At 40.0% G+C, this 26,861-nt stretch overlaps 2 protein-coding genes across 3 annotated transcripts in view; one reads left to right on the forward strand and one right to left on the reverse strand.

Moving 5' to 3' along the window:
• The window catches only part of arhgap10 (Rho GTPase activating protein 10), a 48,146-nt gene extending 31,353 nt beyond the window's left edge, over positions 1–16,793 (forward strand). Inside the window, exons 20-23 of the mRNA XM_023957652.1 lie at positions 5,292–5,451; positions 11,564–11,671; positions 13,830–13,921; positions 15,738–16,793. Of these exons, the coding sequence (XP_023813420.1) occupies positions 5,292–5,451; positions 11,564–11,671; positions 13,830–13,921; positions 15,738–15,826 (449 nt within the window). The 3' untranslated portion in view covers positions 15,827–16,793. The remainder of the gene's footprint in view (positions 1–5,291; positions 5,452–11,563; positions 11,672–13,829; positions 13,922–15,737) is intronic.
• A 2,708-nt stretch (positions 16,794–19,501) lies between these two features.
• Positions 19,502–26,861, reverse strand: part of nr3c2 (nuclear receptor subfamily 3 group C member 2) — an 84,824-nt gene continuing 77,464 nt past the window's right edge. The window contains exon 9 of one of the 2 annotated variants that reach the window (XM_023964762.1): positions 19,502–25,166. In XM_023964762.1, the coding sequence (XP_023820530.1) occupies positions 25,011–25,166 (156 nt within the window). In that variant the 3' untranslated portion in view covers positions 19,502–25,010. 2 annotated transcript variants of the gene reach the window in all.

Raw genomic sequence — 26,861 nt, forward strand, 5'->3', positions numbered from 1 at the left:
TTTAATTATACACTTCCAGGTGAAAAACTTTCAAATATGAATTTCCATCAATACATCTAGGACACACACTGCAATAATTAATGTAATATATTGGATGAATATTTAAATATACTGAAAAAAATGGATTTTTTCAATCCTCCTCCCTTACAGCACACGCTTCAAGATGACAATTCTAAGATTCATCAGACTCATTTTGTCCAAGTGTGCTTCAGAATGCATGAGGCATCATTTTCACAGCTAGCTTGCCCAGCACAGACTCCAGACCTTAACCCCACACTCAAAATCTGTGCAAGTGCCGGAGAAGCCTTTTTTATTATCAGTTCATCTGGGTGATAAACGAGTGCAGCTCTGTTCACTTTGGGACACTTTCCCTTGAGCTTTTAAAAAAATTCGTGCAACATGTAAGGCTAAAGGTAGCCCAATAAAATATCACAGAAGTTTAATTGAGTTTTTATGGCCATGCAGTTCATATACACTGCAAAAACAGGCCCCCTAGAAATAAGTCAAAATGACTTACCTCATTAGCCAATTTATTTTAAATATTCAAAAAAGAAATCTGCCAATGGAGTAAGAAAAATGGTCTTTCCAAGAATTGTTAAAAAAGGTCTAATTTTACAGCTATATAGGTATATATGATTAGCCTTCTCACTAATGAATTTAAACAAAATCTAAAAACAATGATCTGCAACTGGTGTCTTTTTGTGGTTTTTGTTGATCTAAATAAAGTTTAAAGACATTTTAAAACTAATTCACATATATTTTATTTTCAGTTATAAATGAGCAAATCCACCATTTCTACTGATTAACTGACATTCATTTTTATTGAAAACAGTCCTAAAAGATGCAGTAAAAAGGGGGAAAAATAGGCAGACCACAAAGCTTACATTCCATCTGAACTTTTTTTTAAATCTACCTACCATTTTTTACTTTTTCTTTGGGCTCTATGATCACTTACTTGTCTACACGTGAAACACTGAGCTCCATCGCTTCCTCTTTTTCAAGAGCTCCTGCGGTCCTTTTTTTCTGAGGGGCACTGATGAAATGGAAGTCCATAAGACGCTCTCACATCAGATCGCCTGATACGTTGACCTGAAATCTAACTAACAACAATTTCTGATCTATGCTGTTAAATCCTTTTCACTCTAGAATGCCAAAAGTCTAAATCTGCTTAGCAGATTGCCTCCCTTTGTCTCCTCTGCACCAGCTTTTACTGCAGTGTGGTTTAATATCAGGGGATGAAAAGCATAATCCTACTTTTTTTTTTAACCTTTGTCTCTTTTGTAAGGGTCCCACATCATGAGGGCAAGAGCAAATTTTAGGATGTGAAAGCAGCAGAGTGGAGTTGGGATGTGTGGAAAATGACTGGCTTCTCATGCAGATGCTGCGGTTGTGTTTTTCACATATATATATATATATATATATATATATATATATATATATATATATATATATATATATATATATATATATATATATATATATATATATATATATATATATATATATATAATATATATATATATATATATATATATATATATATATATATATGACAATGACGGGCAATTAACATCACCCAGTGAGGGTCCTTGGGCAAGACCCTTAACGCTACCGCCTACCTCACAACATGAGAGACAATGAACCACATGTCATGCCGGCTCAGACGTCGCCCGGCTAAACAAGGTCTGCGTCAGGTGCTGAGGGACCAGAGCACCCTGATGGAAAGTGGGCTACTGGAACAAGACGGAAATGGACTAGATGTGAGAACAAGGTTCTGTTAGAATGCTACTACTCAAGTAATCCCACCCAGAGGGGTTACATGCAGAGAATGTGGAATGAATGGATGCTTCGAAATCCACAATCAGGGCTAACTGCCAAACAACTGGTAGCCCAGTGCTCTAACATCCACAAACGGCAACTCCTATCACAACTTGAGATTGAAGCAATACAATACAATGCCACGGGAGAGCCAGAACAACAGGTCAGAGAGGAGGTTATACCACACTCCCACCCTGAGATTGGGTACACAGCCCCAACAACCACAATTACACTGAGCGAGGCAGCAACTGACCTGAAAGACAAGATCATGTCTACAATGAACACTAGGCAACCCCGACACCAGCTACAACGGTTAAGTGATGTACCGCCTGAAAGTCTACTGGAAACTGTGAATGAAGCATTGAGGGCAATTCCTACCACAACCATCACAGAAACCAATGAACTGGTTTATACTTCAGCAGCAGTGATCCTTGAGATGCTTGGCTATAAGAGCAACCATGGAAGAAAACAGTACCCACCATGGAAGCAACGGTTAGAGGCCAAAATCAAGGCAACTCGGAAGGATGTGAGTAAGCTGACAGAGGCTCAAAGAGGTGCAATGAGAAAGCAATTACCTAAGAGATACAGCCACTGGAAACTGCCAAACAAAGGCTCCTAGCCTTGAGCAGCCGCCTAAAGAGGTACACAAGAGACAATTAAGCCAGACGAATAAACAGGCTCTTCGCAACTCAACCTGCAAAAGTGTACGCTCAGTGCAGGGTCAAAACAGCCGAGCAGACCCACCAAGGCTGGAAACTGAACAGTACTGGAGAAGTATATGGGAAAAAGAGACAGCACATAACAGCAATGCCCAGTGGCTGGTCTCTCTAAGAAAAGAACATAGCAACCTCCCTGAACAGAATCCAGTAACCATCACAGTGGCTGACATCCAAGAAAGAGTCTCAGGTATGAAGAACTGGACAGCACCGGGCCCTGACATGATACATGCCTACTGGCTAAAGAAGCTTACCGCACTCCACGAGCGCCTGGCAGCACAAATGAACCAGCTGCTTAGAGATGGGACTCACCCCGAATGGCTAACGGAAGGGCGAACGATCCTGATCCAGAAGGATCCCTCAAAGGGTGCAATCCCATCCAACTACCGGCCAATAACCTGTCTGTCCACAACATGGAAGCTCATGTCAGGCATCATTGCAACCAAGATAAACAGGCACATGGATCAATTCATGAGTAACACACAGAAGGGCATTGGTAGAGACTCCAGAGGAGCCAAACACCAACTCCTGGTCGACAGAACAGTCGCCCAAGACTGCAAGTCACGACACACCAACCTGTGCACAGCCTGGATTGATTACAAGAAGGCCTATGACTCAATGCCACACACATGGATCACTGAATGCTTGGAGCTGTACAACATCAACAGGACTCTAAGAGCCTTCATAGGAAATTCGATGAAGCTGTGGAAAACCACCCTTGAAGCCAATGGGAAGCCACTTGCACAAGTGTCCATCAAATGTGGGATATACCAAGGTGATGCTCTGTCCCCACTGCTGTTCTGCATAGGTCTGAACCCCCTCAGCCAAATAATCAACAAGACTGGCTATGGATACCGACTCAGAAATGGGGCCAACATCAGTCACCTCCTATACATGGATGACATCAAGCTATATGCTAAGAGCGAGCGTGACATTGACTCCCTGATCCACACCACCAATATCTACAGTACTGACATTGGGATGTCATTCGGGCTCGAGAAATGCAGCCGGATGGTGACAAAGAGAGGCAAAGTAGTCCACACAGGAGGGGTCTCACTCCCAGAAGGAACAATAACAGACATCGAGGACAGTTACAAGTACCTTGGAATTCCCCAGGCAAATGGCAACCTGGAGCAGGCAACAAGGAAAGCTGCAACAGCTAAATACCTCCAACGAGTAAGGCAAGTCTTGAGAAGCCAGCTCAATGGCAAAAATAAGACCCGGGCAATAAACAGCTACGCACTGCCAGTTATCAGATACCCTGCAGGCATAATAAGATGGCCAAAGGAAGAGATACAGACCACGGATGTTAAAACACGAAAGCTCCTCACCATGCATGGAGGGTTCCATCCCAAATCCAGCACACTGAGACTGTATGCTAGCCGCAAGGAAGGAGGCCGAGGACTAGTGAGTGTAGAAGCCACTATCCAGGATGAAACATCCAAGTTGCATGAGTACATCAAGCTCAAGGCCCCAAATGACAGTGTGCTCAGTGAATGTCTCAGGCAATGGAGAGCAGAGGACACAGTGCTGGAGGACAGATCCTCATGGGAGGACAAACCCCTGCATGGGATGTACCACCGGACCATAACTGAAGTGGCTGATATCAAGAAGTCCTACCAATGGCTAGAAAGGGCTGGCCTACAGGACAGTACTGAAGCGCTCATCCTGGCAGCTCAGGAACAAGCCCTGAGCACCAGAGCGATAGAGGCTCAGATCTACCACACCAGACAAGACCCAAGGTGTAGGCTGTGCAAAGAGGCCCCTGAAACAATCCAGCACATAACTGCAGGATGTAAGATGCTGGCAGGTAAAGCATACATGGAGCGCCACAATCAAGTGGCTGGAATAATATACAGGAACATGTGTGCAGAATATGAACTGGAAACCCCAAGGTCAAAATGGGAAACACCTCCGAAGGTGGTAGAGAATGAGAGGGCAAAGATCCTGTGGGACTTCCAGATCCAGACTGATAGGATGGTAATGGCAAACCAACCAGACATTGTACTGGTGGATAAAGAACAGAGGAAAACCGTTGTGGTGGATGTGGCAGTGCCAAGCGATGGAAACATCAGGAAGAAGGAACATGAGAAACTGGAGAAATACCAGGGACTCAGAGAAGAACTGGAGAAAGCCTGGAAAGTGAAGGTGACAGTGGTGCCCGTGGTAATTGGAGCACTCGGGGCAGTAACCCCCAAGCTGGAGGAGTGGCTACAACAGATACCTGGAAAGACCTCAGACCTCTCAGTCCAGAAAAGCACAGTGCTAGGAACAGCTAAGATACTGCGCAGGACCCTCAAGCTCCCAGGCCTCTGGTAGAGGACCCGAGCTTGGAGGAGAAACCACCCGCGGAGGGTGAGAGGGACGTTTTTTTTTTTTTTTATATATATATATATAATCTGTAATTAATTTTCAAACAAGATTCTTTAATTGGTGTTGTGAAACTTTCTGAAACCACAAATAAAATAGTTTTAATATCCATATATTTACTGCCTTTTTCATTTTGACAAGTTCTCACTGAAACTTTAGTTAAAAAAAGTTAATGATCCATGAATATTTGATTGCCATTTTTTAACCAGAAGATCTATTTTTAAAAAAGTTCTGAAAAAATGGGTGGATGTGCCAGACTTCCTAAACTACAAAGCACAAATAAAGTAGAAAAGAGAAAATATACAGTAAATAATGTGAAGCAAATGCATGTTTTCTTTTATGTTTGTTGATTTATTGTTGCTGCTTTTTTGTGTTTGTGTGCATCAGCGGTGGGGAATAATTGCAGCCTGGCGACAGATGAGACATCAATGGGCAGCAACGAGTCCGTATCGTCCCAGTCATCGACGGCCTCGGCCTCAGAGGTTTCTACAGAGAAGACCGAGCATGCAACTCTGTGTTCCAGCCTGAGCTCAGGCAGCAGCTCCCGGTGAGTGTTTGTCTTTGCCTTAGTCTCAAATCAATATTCCACTGTGTCACCACTTAAAATGCAGGTATTTCCTTACAACTTCCAAATAGTTAAGTCACAAACGAGACGCATAGATTACACCATTGTATACATAATAGTACATGATGTAGTTTAAAGGTAAGGAACTTCCTTAGAAAAGTAATTCCCTAGAGTACTAATGTGTTGCCAGATATTATCACTGCTCCATCCAGTCCAGCCATCCATCTGTCCATTCACTTGGCGTACTTCTCCCATTTCAAGGAGAAGGAGTTTCCTGTTTGCAGAACTTAAAAAAAAATAGATTTCCAATGTCAACTCAGTGCAGCTCTTTGATTTTTTTTTTGTTTGTTTATTTAGCAGCAGACTGTAAATCAGACTCTGCAGCATCATGCTCATTAGAATCCTTCAGGCTGAGAGTGGCAGCTTCACCCAGGTTACACTTGTCCTTGGAGCTGTAACATCACACAAATGTTAAGCATGCAAGTGCACCTTCAGGAGTGACATTCAACTTATGTGTTTGAGAAATATATGTCATTAAATTCCTTTTCCCTGCCAAATTCAAAGTAATAAGAAACCTATTACTACTCAAATGCTAACGCCTAATATCATTTTTATTTACTTAAACTAGTTATTATGACTGAAAGTAGTTGCTAGTTGCATAAATTGACTATCAGATTTATACATTTTTTATGCTGCATTCTAAATAATTCCACAATTAGAATGGGTGAATACATTTTTGATTAAATGTTCAAACTAATTCATACTCCTAATACAGGTACACAAGCGTGTCTAATCTACAGGGAAATTAGTTTGTGATCATAAATCATAAAAGGCTTATATCATGCAGAATCAACTTTTTTGATCTTTTAAGTGTATTTTAATGTTAATTTCTTACGAAAAACAACTTCACAGCGGTATTTTGTTTCATTCACGCATTTCTGAGCATTCCACAAAAGCGAGCGGGTATTTCCGTTCATAGGTATGAAAGTGGGGAACAGCACCTTCCAGGGTGAGTCTGTGCAGCCAGCACCACCCCCAGGCTAACACGCGAACCTTTTCTCCACAGAGCAACTGGTGATCGAAAAAAACGTTTTTATTTTATGTGCACAATATGCACATCCATATTTGCAAGAGTTCAGATGTCATTTGTTTTCATGGGTAAAAACTCTGACACGCTGGCGAGACCGGCTCTAGGCTGACATCATTAAATGAGCGGCACGAAAGTCTGTGCCTCAGAAATCGAACCATTTTAATTCCAGGTAGGAAAAGGAATTGCAAAAACAACTGATATTTCATTTTTTAAAAATCGTTCTTTGGTGTAGGAAATATTAGTGTAGGTAATATATTTGTTATATCTATCTATGAATACACTTTTGTTTACTCTGAAAGGCTTGGAAGATGCAAACACAACTGTTCTTCATATAGGAAAAACCATTGAATGTATGTGAGTGAGTGTGACGTCATGCACAGAAAATGCCTTACGTCTGGCTCCATCAAGTCAATTCAAGTTGGCATTTTTTGTGATGTGGACGCCCCCATGTTAGAGCTAGACGATGTTGGTACGCAGTGATTGGTCCAAGTCGGTCTGAGTGGCAATCACTCTCACCAATCAGAAGAGAGCATGTTAGAAGGCCGCACCTCTACCACTTGAAAGCGGGCTCCAGAGTTCAACATGAGACCACCAACTTTTATTGAGGTGTCTGATTGATCAGTTTAAAACTTGAATAACTTGCAATAAAGAAAAATATTGTGGGGAAAAAAAGGATTAGCAAGAACATTAAAAAAAAAGTATCAGATCAAGAATTGTTATTCTGACATATAGAATGACTGAGTTACAGCTGTTTATTTCTGTATAGAAGTCTATGGGATTTTGGCTTATTAGAGCTAACAGGTACTTCCTGTTTTGAACGCCATGAGAGAAGGGTTCAGTCAGTCCACTACTCATATACAGTCAATGGTAAAAACCCACTATGGTCTCTAAAATAACTCAACAAAATGCATAATATTTGTATTTATTTGTTTTATTTTTTAGAAATTTATTGCGAAAATCAGAATCTGCTTTTGAAGTATTTAACTAGTTCAGCCTAAAAAGTAAATAATCAAACAAGCCTGGACTTAATGACCTTATTTAGCATTTTGTCCCACAACCGGCAATGAAACTGTAACCGTCAAAGAGACTTTAGCATCTATCAACAGGTATTTTGACCAATAACTGCGGTGAAAAAAGGTTTAAAGGTTTTCTTTCTTGACTTTAATCTGCCACATTGTTGTTTGATCCAGCGCTATCCTTCTTTGTGGTCTGTCTTTTTGCCCCCCACTCTCTAAGTCCTTGATTCTTTTTTGTTGTTTCCACCTCGAGACTCGTGTCGAATGCTGATGCGCGAGATGAGCTGTTGGGTTAAGCTGCAGATGTTAGACTGTCTGTTGTATCATGTCTGCAGATTCACCTTCAAAACACTTTCTGTCAGTGCCCCCCTCGTCTCTTTACACTCCAAATGCACTTGGAATGCAAAAGCAAACCCACCTGTCTCCTTGACGAAGGACGATGACAATCCTTCGTTTTGTTTGACCTCTTTTTGTGCTTTTTTTGGTATTTTTTTTTTTTTTAAGTGTAGAATTAGACAACCAAGACTTAGTATTCCTTAGGTAAACAACTCCTTTTTCCTCCCTCGTATGCAGCATCATGTTAGAGGACGGAAGGAGCAACCTGGAGGAGGTCGTAAATCTCAGCCCTTATTTGTTTGGAAGACAGGTGGCCGTGCGTTGGCCGTGTAAATCGTATTGACATAGGAGAGATATTCATCTTGTTTACCCTTATAGTCACAGCCCCTGTCCCTTTATGAAGACTTGCACCATATGTCACAGGGTGTCGCCCTGGCATTGTTCACTCATAAATCTTAGCATGTGAGATGGTGGAGACCTGTTGGCACAGCACCTCCCTGGCATCGAACCCAGGGATTTGGTTCCATTTTCAGCCCAAACCCAGCAGTAATTACAGTAGATTGCTTCCAGCCAGTCCCAGATATGCGTTATCTGTGTTTTGCTGTGCACTCAGGTGCACCTAGAAGACTTTGAGTCTGCCTTACCATACACAAATGTGTAATGACTCATGACATCCTGCAAAAACTTTCCCCGGACTTTGGCACAATTTATGGCGTGTCATTTGCAATGACTTGCCTCATTTCTCCTCTTCTCCTTAAATTCAGTCACAGCTTCCCACAGCAGCCCTTTTTTTTTTTTTTTGCCTCAAGTCCTCTCGGTTTAGACTTGCCCACCCCCGTATATTTTTTTCCCTTTCTCTGGACTGCCCTAACCCCGAGCTCTCCAGGCCTCTCGCAGGCAGACAGCTATGGATCATGAGACCAAGGGGTGGAGGGGGATTTGGGCTTATTTCCCGCCCACCCAGACAGGCGGAGAATTGGTGAGCAGCTTGGCTGCAGAATTGATCCTTGCTTCTCAGAGAAACACCAATAAATCCCACACCTTCTTTAAGTAAGAAAGAAGGCTGATAGCCGCTCTCATCCCAACGTCGCTCCACGCCAGGATAAACCAGACTCCAGACTTTAAGCCAACCTTTGTGTGAAAATGGCAGCAGAAACCAGTAGCAGGAGTTCACTCGGGGTGATGAATTCCTTCTGCCACTGACTCGGCAATGTGAGGAAAAATGCGGAAGAACTTTCATGTAAAAGTGCTGAATCAGAAGACCTGCACCGTGGTTTGTTTTTGTTTTACTGCTTATGCACATAAATTAAACAAGATATCAGGAAAAATCTTGAAAATTACGCTTCAGTTGCTGCAAATCCTTGTAGAAAGTTTTCACCCTTCTGCCTAAAATAAAGGCACTATCAATTTTGCGGGGAAATAACAGAATTATTTTACACATTTGACATGGACATTTATGAGATGGTTACTATTTCTCCATGTTTTTCAGACGTTTTGCACAAATCCTTTAACGTCCCATTCAAATCCTCTTTTAATCTATTGTAAAAGCTTTCCAAGTAGTTTTTAAATTATTCTTATGCTGTTTTAAGGCAAAAAAAAAAACAACCTGTGATGTTTTCTAGGACACAGTTTCTGCCGGGCCTCCGGAGTTATAATCAGTTTAACTCTGAGTTGTGGGCTGGACTTTTGGAACAGAATCAGCCCGCCCCCTTCATTCATCTATTTACACACTTTCCCATTAGCCCCGTTAGTCACGCCCCCAAGCTAATATTAGCAGTGAATCAAAAATGGCGAGCAATATTGGAGCTATCTATCAGTTTAATTTTAAATGTGATACCAGCTCGGACAAAGAAAACAAACACGTACATGGATCTATTTGTCTGCAAGTGAATGCATCAGAATGGAGCGGAGCAGGGAGCTTGTGGCCTGCCGATTATAGCTTCTGCATTTTGTTGTCAGATCCTGATTCACAATGATTTGAATACAGAAATATTCAGGACTGCAATTTTTAACTTAAATTTCTTAATTTATGTCCTCCACCATCTGAAAAAATGTCACAAAAGCATGTTCAGAACACCAAAAAAACAATTATTTATTGGAGTGAGTCTTTGAATGCAGCCCAGACTTGCTGACTTTAGTCAAAAGTCTGTGTGTGTATTTTTTTAAAAGTGGACCCTTACTCAGGGTTTTCAGTGCATGCGTTGTCAGTTCTCCTGCAGGTGGGCCGGTGGCGGTGCTCCTCTCCTCCTTTTGGCTGCGTCCCAGGCAGACAGTGGTTGTGCCTGGACCCAGCTTAATGAGTGGATTTGCTGCACTGCAGCGCTCTGTCCCCCCATGCTGATGTGGAGCAGCTGAGCACCACAGTGGCCTCATACTGCTGCAGAGCTATAAATCACCCGCAGTCAGTCCAGGCACCAACTACCACTTGGGGATGGACAAGCACACTGAGAGGGAGGCAGCGGATGGTGAAGAGGAGGAGAGGGGGGGGGGGGGGGGGGGGGGGGGGGCAATGCAAAGTAGAGAAAGAGAGCGTGAGCTCAGGACTGAGTGTTCACCTACACCTTTGTCCCAAAAGATCCCCGAGTGCGTTCTCCCTCAAGGCCATCCCTCTCTCTTGCCTCCGCCAGAACCCCCTGCTCACAACATCCTCCACAACCTCCAGCCCCTCCCCAGCTGCTCCCTCTAATTGCCTTTATTAACGTCTCTATGGGAGCGGCAGCTAGAAGCAATTTGCTCATTATGTGCTGTATTAGCGCTGGCCCAGGGGCAGGCATGGAACACAGAGGGATGCTTGGCTCAGAGTCCAGCTCTCCTCTGCTGCACTTTGTTTTCACCAGGGTCCCCTACCTCTATTCTGTGGGATAGCCATGAACTTGTTGTCCCTAACAACCAATGTAAAGTTAAGCTGCTAGTGCCTGATAAAGCTTTGCTCAGGGCTTCCACTTGATCTTTAGTATTTAAAGAGAAAAGGGTTTTTACCTGACTCTAGAAAAAGAATTTAGTGTGAAAACTTTACTAACTCTCGCACCTAACTTTTTTTTATCGTAGCTCCTATGCTAGCTAATCTTTAGTCCATGTTAGCTTGACTTCCAGCAATGAGGAACCTTTTAAAATACTAATTCAGCTCATTTGAATGACTTTGCAGTGAAATTGGCATTCATTTGATCCTTTGTTTTTCTAGAAAATAATACTACATGGAAAAACAATTGGTTTAGCACATAGTCTTGAAGTCTTGTGATAAAATCTTGAGTCAAGCATCTACAGTCCACTTCAAAATCCTTCATAATGTTAAATTCCTTGAACCAAACTGGATCTTGTAGTGCTAAAATGTTTCTGGTTACATTAAAATTTTAAAGTGTAGGGATATTCTGATGCAAAGATAAAAGAAATAACATGAAAAGCATATTGATCGTTGAGGTTGTGCTGATCTATGTTGAATTTCGTCAATAAAAACAATTTTGACTATGTTTTTTTAATCCTGCTGTGTCAGTAAAATGAAATTACGGTATGTAAACGAATGCACAGAAGAGTTGCATCAGAAAAAAAGATTTGCCTACTCCTTCTTGACTGAGGGACATCTAATGTGAGCTATTCCCTTGTTGTTGTGAGCTGTAGTTATTTGTTTATTTGTTTGTTTGTTTCTCTATTTTAGATCCACTACAGCTGCAGCCTGTTCTTCTGCTCCTGAAGCTCCAAGTGAGAGTCCGCCTCTTGCCAGCACAGCCGCATCAGAAAAAGACAAGGAGAAGCCAGAGGAGAGGTATTTCTTTATACTTTTTTCTCCTTACTTTTGCTTTCATAGTTTCTATTCGCTTTCCAACTAAAGGGAAATTCAAATTTAGTTTAAAACACTTAAAAGAAATATTAGGAAGGAAAACTTAAAAGGCTTCTTTTAGTGAAAAAAAACAAATGCTTCTGCAATCAGCATATTTTTTCTGCAGCCATGACTAAATTTATGTTTTCATTTTTATGCTCATCTTGACAAACGATCAGATCAGCTTTCTAGTAAGCAAATAAATATTACATTTTATGCTCACAGAAAATTGTGGACTGAGAAAATGGCAAAAGAAATGTGGGGTATTTATCTTTTCAAAAAGACAAATATCTGTGGACCAGCTGCAAATTCCAGGAAACGGGCCCTTTTTTTAGTCATTTCTACTTTTTAACTTTTTATGTTTGTGTCTGCTTAGAAGACTGAAGAAGGCCAAAACTGTCATCTCCAACCAAGGACTGCAAACTTCCTGAAAAGATTTTGCTAACTCATACAGTAACAACTATTCCCAGACTTAGAGTTCGATGTAAAGCAATTCGAGGTCAGATGATAATATATAAAAAAAAAAAAAAAAAGAGCTAAAGGCAGAGCGTGTTCCTCCGCTCTGAGTCTTTGCCTCAGGCTGTGATTGAAGAGGTTCTGTAGGATCCTACAAACATGGTCTGCACCATTTCACCAGGCTGTGAGGTTGACACCATGTGGACCTGCAGGAAGGTTGAGGTTCATGTGTCTTTTCCCCACCGCGTCTACACAACAGGGACCAAAAGCGTTTCTTTGCAACCTGATTTAAAGGCGTTGCTTCTTCACAATAAGGCAGTCCTGTGAAATGAAGAAAACATTTTGAGTTTATTTTGCAAGGTGTTCTGCAAAAAAAAGTGTTGAATAGGACAAAAATAAAGACTGCAACTCTGCATCAATGTCAGCATTTGCCCTTGAAAAATAAAACTTTCTTTTTCTCACTTAAGAAACAGAAACAGAATTTTTACATTCTGAGATGAGATTGTAATTGAATTTCTTCTGTCATCATTTTCCTGTCTGATCTTTACATTCAAGTCAGTTGCATCCCTACTAGCTAGCCTATTTTGACTGTTTCTCCATCGGTATTTCACCTCACAGTTTCATGCATTTAACTTACCGGTTACTATTATGCTGTTACCTTTCAGGGATTTAATGGCACTGAAGTGGCTTGAATACTCTTTTGCAAACCCCAAATATTATCTCTGTGAACAGGATGGGACTGTGCAGACAACACCGTAGCCGTTTCCCCTCCATAACAAAACTGAAAGCTAAATTCACTTTGAATTAAGCTAAAGAGGCATCCAGTCCACTAAAGACACGTTCACATTCGAGTCCTCCAGCTCCACGAGTGTCATTCTTTCAGAACTTTGTACTCTTGTATTGACAAATCTGCATGCAGAAAAGTTTCTCCGCCGCCTTCACTTTATCTTTTTCTCTCTCCCCTCCACTCCCACCTTGTTGCTTTTAAGCTGAAAGAAAGGCTTATCGTGCATCGAATGTTGAAGGCGCAGTTTCAAAATAAAAGCAGCTACCATTGAGGATTTTGGAAGGTTGGCCAAAACAACCTTTCACTGCTTGAGGCCACTAGAATATATCACCATTTAGCGGCATAAGTGCACATTTTTACAAAACCATTAAAAAAAAGCGATCAATACAGTCCTTTATTATGTCAACCTGTCTTTAAACACAGTTTCTAAGCTCACAGTTGTAAATGCAAAAGCTGATGCACCGTGAAGGTAAATGTCTATTCTGCCTAGAACACCTTTACAGCTTTTCCATTACTTCATGGTGAAAGTGTTGTCTGTTTTGCTTTCCTGGCTTTTTATCAGGAAAAAATAAAATAAAATGTTAATAATAAAGGCCGAGCATCTTATCATGTGTGTGCACATGTACACATGTCCATGAAAGGGGGCTTTGACTCCCTGGTTTGTCCACACTAAAGGTTGGGGCGCTCTCCCGTTTAGAGTCCAGCTCCTCTTTGAAGTACTTCTGCCCATTTTCCCAGCTGGCCCTTTTCTGCTGTTTCAGGCCTGTGAGAGAATGAACATCCAGACCTGATGCTCAGATTGAACTGTGCCGTAATCCCTTTCAGAGCTCCGCCAGTTCACTGATTGCCTTCATTTCTCAGTGTCACCGGCAGGAAAGCCAAGGCGGTGTACCCGTGTGAGGCAGAGCACGACTCGGAGCTCTCCTTCCAGGCCGGTGCAATATTCAATGCTGGTAAGTGTTATCGCCCTCACCAGTCGCAGAGAGAGGGAAAAAAAACAGCACTCACATATTGGGTTTGGGAGAAAGCTGAGCAGCTGATCTGATCTGGAGTTGAACAGAAAGACGAGATGAGGAGAGGGAAAACCGGAAAGAACCAGGGCCAGGACCTGCTTTGTCCTCTGGAGTCCATGGAGAGACGCTCAACTGAGCTTTAGTAGTCCTCAGGGCAAAATAGCACTGTAGTGTCTTTGATTTCCTTTTTTATCAGACAGAGGGACTCTCACTGTGATGTAGATTTAATATGAGTAACAATATGAAATTAAACTTTAAGGAAGCTTTAAAGCTTGTGAGTATTAGAGAGTATTTTTATGGTTTTTCTTTTCATCCTCACTTACTTTTTGTTACAAAGTTACCAAACCTACACAAATTTCGCCGCATTCCTGCTAAATTAACTTCTTCTCATCTTACTGATAAAATTAATCTTGACTTTAATATATATCAAATGTTTTTTTTATTACATATGAAAAATATGTATATTATTGTAAGTGCTCTGCAAAGAAAAAGTCAACAATATCATATTATCCCTCATAGCACAGGTCTTCAGAGCCTGTTGTGACTATTTTAACTCTCCTGTGTTGCTCTCTGGTTAAAGAAAAATAAAATGGTTTGTATTTTAAGAAGTTACATATTTTTCTGACTACATTAAGCAAAACAAAACAGTCGAACTTTATTCAGTTCAAACAGTCGAAGCACAGTATGTATCACTCCGCCAGTACTGGATTACAGTCTCCATGATGCTCCAGCAACCCATCAAGCAATGCAGCTTCAGAGTTTACTAAAATCGTACTAAAATATAAAAAAAGATTTTTGAACACCATGTTCTACAGAAAATCAATTGGAGTTATGTTAGGTCAGGCAGAATTTATACTTGAGGCACACCATATTATACTTTTGAAAAGAATTCAAGGATTGTGAGTGATTTATTTTGAAAGGAAGTCATGTAAACCATTGTCAAAAAGTTACAAACTATTATAAACCATTTGATTTTTTATTTTTTTTGAAAAAAAGGCAAATTTCTCTTACTGTCAGTAAGAAATCTTAGGTTTTGGAGTTTGCAGACCTCTGCCTTAAAATGGTTAAGGTCAAATATTTTAACCTATAAAGACTGTTTAAAATGATTAACAATAGATTTATCTATTTCTCTGTCTGTCTTTAAAAGTGGGCCTTAGAAAAGACCTTAACTAAATTTATCTTTAGATTTTTGTCTTAACATAGAAAATATTCATTACTTTAAATTATGGTTGATAAGTTCAGTTTACTTTTAAGTATCTCTTCCTACCCTTTCAAATTTTAAAATAAAAAGCTCCAAAAAACTATAAAAGACTGTATTGGTAACGTTGTGAGAGGAGGCCAAGATATGTGGTGTAACATCAAAAACAAGCCCCTTAAAAATAAGTCAAATATTTTTACCTCATTAAAAAAAAATGTATCTGCCAATGGGGTAAGAAAAATGGTCTGACCAAGAACCCTTTTTCAAGAAAAAATTCTACTCACTAATACATGTTCCCTCAATTTAAGATTAATTTGTTTTTTAAAAACTTTATTGATACAATTATTTTATTTTGTAAGACAGAAAATTAGACCATTGTTCATATAACAGTGCTGAGATAGACAGAAAAGTAACTTTAGAACATAATTCATGCACTTTCTTTTGCAAACGCTGTAACTTTCCTACATTTTATGCTCCTCTGCTTGAACAGTGGTAGCCAGAGTTTGCCTTTTTGATTCTGTTGGTCCACCCCTGGTGATGCCGTCTTCTCTCCTGCAGTGATCCAGTCAAGAGAGCCGGGGTGGCTGGAGGGGGAGCTAGAGGGAAAGAGGGGCCTCATCCCTGAAAACTATGTGGAGATGCTGTAAAACCAAAAATGGAGATATTTATGGACACTTTTTCATCTTCATCAAGGACCGTTTTAAGTGCGTTTGCTCCATCTGGGCTCAGAGTGCTCAGAAGCCGCCAAAGCAGCACCACCGTCCATTATTACTAATGAACTGTTGTGAACACACATACACATGAGTTTTGACTGACAAGTAGGGTTTGTGCCACACGCGCAAACCATACATTGAATTTATTTTTTATCAACCAAAAAAAAAAAAGTCCAAAGATGCACGATTGTGATGCAAAACAGGGATTTCACTGAAGAGTGGTGTGCTATATATGTATTGCTGCAACAGCCAAGTAATGTCACAGTGAAACAGAGGATGGTGTCTGAGCTCCTTCTCCTCTGCCCACTTATACATGGTATCCATGAGCTCAAGGAGAGATCCTCAGAAATCCAAAGGAAAAAATGTCACCGCTGTAGCTTTTCATGGTCTCATCCACGAGGTAGTTTTAGTTGGCGTTAAGCATCAAAACCCAAAGCATGCCGTGAAAATGTCCAAGCATTTTTGTTTTTTTGCTTTTTGCTTTGCTATTTAAAAAAAAATGTTTATTGATTATAAAGAGGCACATTGATGATATAATTTCCTGTCACAATATTTGCATGAGATTTTAGACACATTTCTACTGTTTCTGTTCTTTGTGCTCTTAATGTAGAAACACAAGCATCAGTGTCAACAACAGCAGAAACAACATTAAAAAACAAGTCGTTTGTGTACCGTTGCTCCTAATATTAAAAGAAAAATCAAACACTCCAGTGGGGCTGACTTACAAACATCACACCTTTTTTTTTTTTATAAACATATACCTGTTGTATTCATTTCCTAATCTGAGTCACGACCAAGTTTAGTTCCTTCAGGTTATCAATGGGTTTTAAATTTTGTGGTTTCAATTGGTTTTAACATTTTGCTCAGTGTTGCATGTCAGACCTTGTTTGCAATGCAAAAACCTTCATTTCTCAAAGCGTTTTGCTTCACATTGTGTTTTACGTTGTGGTTACAGTAACTTAAGGAGAGGATTCAAGATGTTCCCATGGGGCCTCAAGTTTTCCTCCCTTTTGTCATTTTTTTTAACCTTTGGAGATCCTGATCAATGTCAAATAAAGATTTATTTTCTCTTATTTTATTATGCATTCTTCCCATGAAATAAATGTTCTAAAATGACCATTTCAATGTTTTTTTTTGTGTGTGTGTGTTTTTTACACGGCATTAAGCTGTAAGAAAGTCTTCTGTGTATATCAGTTCAAGCTTAACCCTCACCATGTTTCATAAATATCTGATTGTTGTGTTTCTGAGAATATAAACCTTTATTACGCAAACCATACAGGTTTTAATCTGCTAACTGTAAGTGTAAAATGCTGAAACATTTCCTGATTGGTGAGAGTGGTTGCCGTAGAAACAGTGACTCAGGCCAACTCGGACCAATGCAATGTGGCGGCTTTTTTATTGGGGGGAAAAACTGGCGACTGAATTTGGTTAATTTTGTTGAAGCAGGAAGTAAACTACTTTCTTTAGATGATGTCACACTCTGTCCAGTTCTCTTATGTAGTCAGTGGTAACGACTTAACTTTGTCTTTCTAGCCAATCCAAATGTTTGGCCTCACAGAAATCTGGGGTTTGAAAATTTGGCCCAACTGGGATAGGGCCCGTTTGAATAAAATGTAAGTTACCAAAGCGCGTTGATTACACATTTTAACCCTTGTGCTATCCTAGACACTTTAACACTGGGAGTTGGGTCATCTAGACCCACCAGACAGAACCTTTTTTCTTCAATGATTTGTGATCTTCACTGGTGTCCATGGATTACATGAAATCTTTCCACCTTTGTCATGGAAGGGAGAACACATCGATGTAAGGGTGGGGTCATCTAAGATAGCACAAGGGTTAAATGCCGTCTTTCACCTATGTGAAAGAAGGTGTGCCATAGAGGTAAAACTGCATTTAAATGAAATCCCCCGTCAGATTTTTTGATGACTTGATTCAGTTACCTGTTCGGCCCACACTTCCTCAGTCTAAAAATAGAGGCTGGTGAAAAGCAGATTCACAGATACAGTGAGCGATGTCGTGTCATTCAAGCCTCACTCTTTATGCCTATGGACCTGCAGTTGTCCATCTGACTAACAGCAACTTCTAAAATAACTTTCTATAAGAGGATTAAAAATAGATGATTATCTTTCTCAGCGAAAACATTTTAATCCACCCCCCCCCCCTCCATCTACACATCACACCACACCACCATCTAGTAACATCTCAGCTTCACGCATGATAATTTTTAGACCTCATGTGCAATTAAGACACCGAACCAGACACGCTGCTTTGACCTTTTTTAAAGCAACCGTGCGCAGTCAACCCCAGCGTTAATTACAGACGTCTCGCTGCCTTTTATAAACCAGCAGCCTTTTACCCTGCAAACAAACACTAAACGGTGCGGCCGTGGTTTTGGCGCCACTCCACCAGCTCCCAAAAGAAGCTGCGGACAAGATGATAACATAATGTAATGAGGCAGAGCTAATGAGATGGGCAAAATATTCCTTCACACTCTCCACCGCCGCCCATCCCCTGGGCCCTTCGTCGTCTTCTCTCTGCCAGAATTGTGCTGAATCATAGATCCATTCTGCCTCTCACTCTGCTGTGAAGTGTCTGTCAGAAAACCTGCCATGTTGCTGTGTCTGTTTCTGCGTTTCCTCTGCCTAACTGTCTGTCTCTCTGTGGTATTTAAAGCTTTCCTCTGCTCCACTTTGCAGGGATTCGTTTTCAGCTGCACTTTTTAAACATAAAATCAGTGAATTTGTATCTCTTGATTGAACTGATAAGCCCCAACACATGAAGCCTTGAGCAGAGTTGTGCATGTTTGCATGCATCCGAACTATCAAGCATCAGGTTTGCAGCTTTAGAATGGATGTGATTTTCTTTTTTTCCTGCACAAATCCACACAAATGCATCTCTTTCTCACTTCCCAGCCCTGGCTGGGTTCCAGCTGTCCTCTGCCTCCTGTGACGCAGTGTCCTTCAGCCTGAAAACACACACCATGACTCAGCTCCGATCAAAGCTCCAGAGCAGTTCACCTCAGACTATGAGGAAATGACACATCTGGACACTGGAAGTTTGAACTTTCAGGGGTGTTCTTCAGCCAAGCAGAGAGCACAAATGTAATTTATAGTGAGACTTGATGTATTATTGAGACTGAAAACTCAGTGGGAATTTGGAGGAAAGTGAATTTCATACATAAAGGAGCAAGGAGGGGAGGGGGGGATCCTCGGCTTGGAAAGTGGGCCACAGAAGCTGCCAAGTGCGGGGGGGGGCAGCCGTGAAATCAGCCTGATCCAATAGATTCTGTTTATCTGGCACAACTACAAGTGAAAGCAAATTGGAAATCTGGGGGAGATTTGGAGGGGGCTGTGATTCAGGGAGGGAGGGGGGGGGGGGTGAGTAAAAAAGTAATACTGTCTGCTCTACAGTCTGGCAAAGCAGCCATTCTGATGAGCCAAGAAACCTTTTTTTTCTGGACATGCACAGCTCCACTATACCAGTACCACATATTTCTATTGGTCTCCCTTTTTTCTCCCCAGTATCTGCCGCTCTGTGCTCATTATCTGACCACCTAATGCAACTTTTGCAGCTTCCATCTCCTCGACACAGAAACATCACGTCAAGACGTCAGTTTAACAGTTTTATTAGAATCTTGCAATAGTTGTGCAAACACAAGTATGGCAATATCTGCATCAAGATATACAAGAGTGACAGGTTTCAAAAATGCTTTATTGGTTTATGGTGAAGGAGGTTAGCTGTCTGTTTGCTTAGATTGTACTGAGTAAAAAGTCTTTTTTGAAACTGGAAAAAAAAACAAAAAAAAAAACAAGAGCATTAGTTTATATTAGTCAGTAATGCACTGCCATGGCTGTGGAGATATGGCTTTAGTATCTCTGCACCCGATTCAGGACTCTGAAAGGAAAGCTGCGTTGATGCGAGACTCCACAAACACACAATGAGATGCACTATTGTCAGAAACAGATGAGTTGGAAGTGTGTTTTCAAAGACCACATGACTTTTTCTGACTGTGGGACCTGGCAGTATGTTCTGATTCAGTTCTTCTCTGATTTATGGGAAAAATGTCGTATTCACGCCTTCCAGACAGATGGATAAGAGTTTCAATACCATTTCTTTAACTGTGCTGCAGTAACACACACATCAGCATAGCAGCTCAATGCAACATGAGCTTGAATAGTTTGATCCACAAATCAATTATGTCTGGTATGCGTTTCGCATGCGTCCCAAAACGGCCAAAAAATGTATCCGTTTGACCAGATCAAAAATATGCTGTGGCATAATTTATTTGACATGTTTTTTTACATTTGCAGAAAGAGAATTGAAACGTTTTCCTTTATTCTATATCTTGTTGCTTTTTCAGACACCTTGTTACATCTTTTTTTTTTTTACATAGCTTGTTTTTGCGCAAGGGAGTTACTGCTAAATTTGATGTTCTTTTACGATGACGATTAGGCTATTTTAGTCTATATTTCCAATGCTTAAAATGATATAGTAAAAACTAATTTTAAAAAAGTTGAAAAGAAATTAGCTAAATTACATTTAAAAACTTAAGTGTTTAGCAGATGTAAAGATAAAAAAAAAGTCAGATAAGACAAATAACTGTCAGTAAGGCTGCTCTTAGAGCTTTTACAACCAAAAATAAAATAATTGAGATATAGGAAAAACCCACATCTCAAAAAACATAGAAGTATTTAAGTTAGAATGAGTTGTATGAAAACAAAATGAAAGAACACATTTGAACTATTGATAAATATTTCAAGATACAGGAGGTTGGTGAAATCTGTGACTCCTAGGAAATATTCCACATCCCCTTTAACCTGTCAGAAGTAAAACGTCCGCACACTGCACAGTTTTTTGGACCTGAACTCATCATAGATGGTCAGAAAAACACTAAAAAAATTATGCTGGCCTTAAAGAGACTGGTCTACCTGGAAACTGGATCAACTTTTCACTAGAACGGGAATCTTAGGGAGTAAGTATGATTCCCAAATTTTCTGAAAAATTCAAACTATTCATTACCAGTTAATACAGTTTTATCCTAATAAAGGATGCAAACCTGGACCAACAAAGTAAAGTGTACTTTGAGGTGTGCATGATATGTAGTTAGGATGTATTGTGATCATTGGGTGCATGATCATAATACATCCAGATTTTTATCATTTCCGTACATGTGGTTCTCAGTTTTTGAGCTGTTCTCAGCTTTTGTTTCCATCTCGATCTTAAGCATCTGCTGCATTCTCTGGTTGTAGATTCATGTGTTCCCTGACTGCAGCCTTTATATTCTGTGGTATTGATCTTTTTATCCAGTTTTCACGAAGGCAGTGAATAAGTGCATTTCCCAAAATGCAACTATATCTTAACAAAACGGGGGGAAAAAATACAAAAAAGGAAAAGAAAAACCAAACAGAACACAGAGCTGTGAGTCTGTTTATATTCATGAAGGAGTGAAGGATGGAAGGGTCATAAACTGTTCTGACAACATCCCATTACTAGCCGTCTTTGGGTCATGTTTCTTTTAAATCTTGTTTTGGCAGTTAGTGCAATATGACTAGTTCATAACTGGAGGGAGATGGTCCCAGGCTGAACTGCGCAGTTTTCAGGTGTGCTCTTCCCCTTTGTTTTTAGCTAAAAATTCAAACTTTCTTGAAATATCCCAGCTGTGATGTCTTGGTTTTTATCTTTATTGTGGTTCTTATCAACAATGATAGGTTAGAAAATCATCTGAACAGCAACAAGGATCCATCACTTAATACATCTTGTTAGAAATCAGAAACTTTTTTTTTCCTCCGTTTTTTTGAGTCAAGTTAACAGTAATGCAAAAAGTAAAAAACAAACAAAACATCTAAACTTAAAGAATTTTACGAAATAAGATCATAAATGTACTCTCTCTAACATTCAGGTAGTTCCATAAGTCTTTCACAATATATGATACATTCATTTCTCATTTTGGACCATTCCAGCGCCAACCGCTTCACTAGAAACTCTGCTCCACGAGCCGACACAAACACACAACTGGGAAATGCTTTTTTTATCCTCCCAATGTTGCAACAAGATGGTTAAAGTACAAATGTTTTTATACTATACTCAACATAAAGACTTGCTTTATTGTACTATTTACAATATATATTTATATATATACTGTAAAATTGTAAATCAGGTGAGATAAAAAGGCACAAATTTCCCTTTTTTTAAATACAATGTAAACATCTCATCAAAAGCATGCAATATATTTAATTTTACAAAAAGGATATCATTTATAGACAAAGTACTTAAATATTGTTTTCCAGCAAAATATAATTCTCTCAAAAATACTTTCCCACTCATCCTATGAACCGACAGTTTTTCTTTAAAATAATAAAAATAATTAAAAAAAAAGGAGGAGAAAAGGAAAATGTAGATTGAATAGTGAGACTTTTCTGATTGGATGTTGTCGGAAAATTAATGCAATGGTGTGAATTAGTGATTTTAAATGACAATGTGAAGTGTAAAGACAGAGTATTGATGCTGTTTTAGAGATTCCCAACATTTAGGTCTCGACTGCTAAAAGCTTTCCCCAAGAAATGATTATATCTATTTTTTTTTATTTGTGGACTGGTTCATATGTCCTCCTCTGCTCTTTTACCCCCCTTTTTGGTAACAAAGAAGTGATTCTTTTTCTAAAGCCTATAAATAATTGTGCACCCCTTTAAATTAGCCGTCCCCAAACAGAAACTATAGCAAACTGGTACAGTATTGGGAGAGCTTAGGCCACAGATGTAGTACTGTCTAACTTTCTTCTGGGTGACCATGCATTAGCCACCCCCCATCCGAAAAATTAAGAGATCACAGTCGCTTAAAGGAAAAGAGAACTTCTGCTAGCTGCGCTAATGGCTTGTTTTTCACATTGTTTCTCCTCTGTGCAAATCTAAAAGTGGGAAGAGGATATGGCTAAAAGCTAAAGCGTCTATGCAGAATCCCCACGCTGAAAGAGCAGATGAGCTGTTCACATGCTTGCCAGGAAAGAAAACAAAAATACATACACATTCACAGAGAACGATAAACCAAATATTAATCACACCTCTGCACACTCATTTCCCTCTCAGTAGCATCATGTTAGCTTATCGCAACCATTCAGAAACCAGTTGGGTGTAAGAAAAGGTAATGGTCCAGAATTCTAGGCCTGTTCAACTCAAAAGCATTGCCAAAAAACAAACAAAATAAAAACAAACTGACCAAGCAAGTTAGGAATCGGGAACACAACATGATAATATCTGTTCTTCATCTAGCATTCGGTACCTCAAAACATCATCTGTACAACAGCTGTATAGGGTGAGTGTAAGAAGCGATCCACTGTACACACTTGTCATAAGCACTGCAGAGTAATGTTCCTTTTCAATAATGTCAAATTTACAGAGTATGTGTGTTTAGCTGGGATGTCCTTATAGTAATCTGTATAGGCTGTCTACAAGTTGCTGTACATGTTAAAGTCTTGCTTGGCTTTGTAGAAATGAAGCACCTTTATGTAGAATGGCGAGCTTTGTCAAAAATGAAAGGTTTGCAATTCGGCTTTATTTAAAAAAAAAAAGGTTTTCCTCCTTCTTCTTTTTCTTTCTGGGAAGAGTAGATAAGTGTTGGTTCACAATGGGCTGGTTTTGCTTCATTGTGGGTAAAAACAGACATTTGGACAGCTGCTCCGGTGATAACACAAATGACAGCTATTATTATGGATGCACCTCAGTCAAATCCATTACCAGCACACGATTATTGAAATCATTTTCCATAAATGCATTATTTCTATTATGCAGCACTTCTCACTAATCTGTTTTTTTTCATCGTCTTTTTTTGTTTGTATGTTTGTTTTCAGCACAAAGGTAAAATGTTGCATTATAACTACCTGTATTTCAACTAAGAACCCAAAAAGTTCCTTCATGAAAACACTGGTGAGAAATAGTCATCAGACAGCTGAAGCTTTGGACTTTTGCATATTAGATTTAATTGTTTCCATACACATTTTTGTCTTAAAGTTTGTTTTATTAATGTAAATGTCCAGGGTGTTTTGATACAGACCAAGAATCAGACTTGTTGGGTTTATTGATATTAATCCGCTTATGTCAATAGCCCTTTGGATATTTTCAATTCCAGCCTTTTTGCCGTGCATTTGAAAACTCCTGTGCATCCCCGGGAAGGTCTTTCCCCTGTAGTTGTTTAGCAAACACTGCAAAGTGAATCTTAGGATTGGCTTTTTTTGTAGTGCTATTAAACCAGAGGTTTACACACATCTTTAAAAAAAAAAAAATCCTCCAAAGTAACTGCTTGTCATATATTGCCGAATTAAGAGGAGTGGAAGAATATCAAAAGAATTTGGAGCCCTTCCAGCCCACATAATGACACTCACACCTCCATGCTTCACGGGAGCTTTTAGAGGAAAAATGTGACTGAAATAGTTTAACTTCGATACTATCAGGGGATTTTATCATGATGTACAAGCTGTAACTAGCTTAAAAGGACATAAAGGTTAACAATTTAAAACGACTTTAAATAATAAAGTACAACAAACAATCAAATAAATAAAATAAATCTGTCATTTTATTGGCAATTATGGAGGGAAGATAATTTTTTTTATAAACTGCATGGAACTTCTGGCTTTAACTGCATTTAAAAGAGACTGCATAACCTGGAGTTAAGATTTGTAAAAAAAATTTGACTTGGTTTAAAGGAGGTTTAGTTTAGTGCTGCGTCTGTGTTTGGGAACTACAGTGTTGAAGGCCCTCTACTCAATGTATGTAACCCATGTTTCCAATGCATTCTAGGAAATGTATGGCTTTGTCTCCGTAGAAAACACCGTCATTGTCTTTGGGGCAGGGATGCGTATTTCCGAATGCTTCATCACGATAGTGACTCTGCTGACAACAGGGTAGAATCCATCTCCCCTTTATTTTTCAAGTTTCTGTACTGAGTTCTTTTTGTTTTTGCCTTTGCGTCATTAAAATGTTCCATCCCAAACGAGCGTGCTGGCAAATCAGGGCGGTTCGGTTGCGGGCCAATGGATCAGGCCTTCCTCGCGCCTTTTCCCACCTCCAAATCTCTTCCCCTTTTGTTCCAGTTCTCAATGGCGCTCTGTCCCGCCTTGGGTGGCAACTCACTTCTTGTGGAAGTAGATTGTGTGAGTGAGGCCTGATTCCACCTTTGGTATCTGGTCACTGATGATCTCCACTAACATCTCGGGAAACTCCACCTTCAAGGCCTGGGACTCTCGAAAAGTGTAGAAACAGAAGTCCAACAAGTTCCCCACCAGCTGTACAACCCAAAAACATCCAAAAAGGACATAGATTAGCCTATTGAAATGGTTATTTTTAAATTAAATACATGAAAATCACATTTGTGAAATATTTTTCATGGTGGCCACCCATCACCTGCTGGACTGAGCTGGCCACTTGGGGGCACCACTGATATTTCTTTCTTTTTTTCCTCTTTGCTCTGCATTACTGCAGTAATTCCATCAATCAGTTGTTGTGAATTCTAGTTGGTCATCTCCTCAAAGTTCATACAAGCTGTTGTTTCATCAAGCAGATTTAGCATGTTCTTCACCACGTTCTCCTATTCAGTACACGGAAATCTAGTATTGATCCTCTCACTGCCTCTTCCAAAATGAGATCCTCTTTAATGAATAAATTGAATCCCAATTTAAAACTAAACCTATAGGTAAAGAATTAACCACTAGATTTCTAAAGTCTGTCCTGAACAGTGTTGCATCAATTATCAAATAGTTAACATGTCTCTTCAATCTGGAATATTTCCAGAGCATTAAAAACTGCATCATTAAACTCTCCTGAAAAAAACGGTCTTGATCCACTGTACTGAATAATTACAGACCTATCTCTAATCTGCCATTTTTAGGAAAATCTTGAAAAAGTTGTCTACCAACAGCTCACTGACTTTCTCTTATTAAACAATTCATTTATGTTTTCAGTCAGTTTTAGACCCATCATAGCACAGAAACTGCTCTTATCAAGGTAACCAACGACATCCGCCTGAACATGATGATGGAAAAGTCTCTGTCTTAATCCTGCTAGACCTGAGCGCTGCCTTTGATACTGTTGATCATGGGATCCTTTTGCACAGACTCCAAGACTGGGTTGGCATCTCTGGATCTGCCCTAAGTTGGCTCAAGTCTTATCTAGAAGACAGGAAATATTTTGTTGAAATTGGGAGTTGTGTCTCAGACTACATGGCCTTGACTTGTGGTGTGCCCCAGGGATCGATCCTGGGACCCCTTCTGTTCAACCTCTACATGCTGCCACTAGGGCAGTTAATACGCAGTAATAACATATCTTATCACAACTATGCAGATGATACTCAGATCTATGTGTCACTGACAACAGGTGAATATGGGCCGGTGGATTCACTCAGCCACTGCCTCCAACAGATCAGTGCGTGGATGCAGAACAACTTTCTCCAGCTAAACTCAAACAAGACCGAAGTTATTATTTTTGGCCCACAGAAACAAAGAGAAAGTCTCAGCAGCTACCTTCATTCTCTGTCTCTTAAACCCTCAAATCAAGTCAGAAATCTAGGGGTAATCATGGACTCTGACCTGAACTTTAACAGCCATATCAAGTCAGTAACATCAGCGGCATTTTACCACCTGAAAAACATTGCCAAAATCAAAAACATAGTGTCAAAGCCAGACCTGGAGATACTTATTCATGCATTTGTCTCCAGTAGGTTAGACTACTGTAACGGCCTGCTCACCGGCCTCTCCAAACGAGCTGTAAAACAGCTTCAGTACATCCAGAATGCTGCTGCTAGAGTCCTGACCAGAACCAGGAAGTATGATCACATTAGTCCTGTGCTCATGTCTCTGCACTGGCTCCCTGTACCTGAAAGAATAGACTTCAAAGCAGCTCTGCTTGTGTACAAGTCTCTTCATGGCCGAGCACCAAAGTACATCTCTGACATGTTAGTGCCATATGAACCATCTCGTACTCTG

The sequence above is a fragment of the Oryzias latipes genome, chromosome 1 (genome assembly GCF_002234675.1).
Source record: "Oryzias latipes chromosome 1, ASM223467v1".
In the NCBI taxonomy this organism is placed as follows: Eukaryota; Metazoa; Chordata; class Actinopteri; order Beloniformes; family Adrianichthyidae; genus Oryzias; species Oryzias latipes.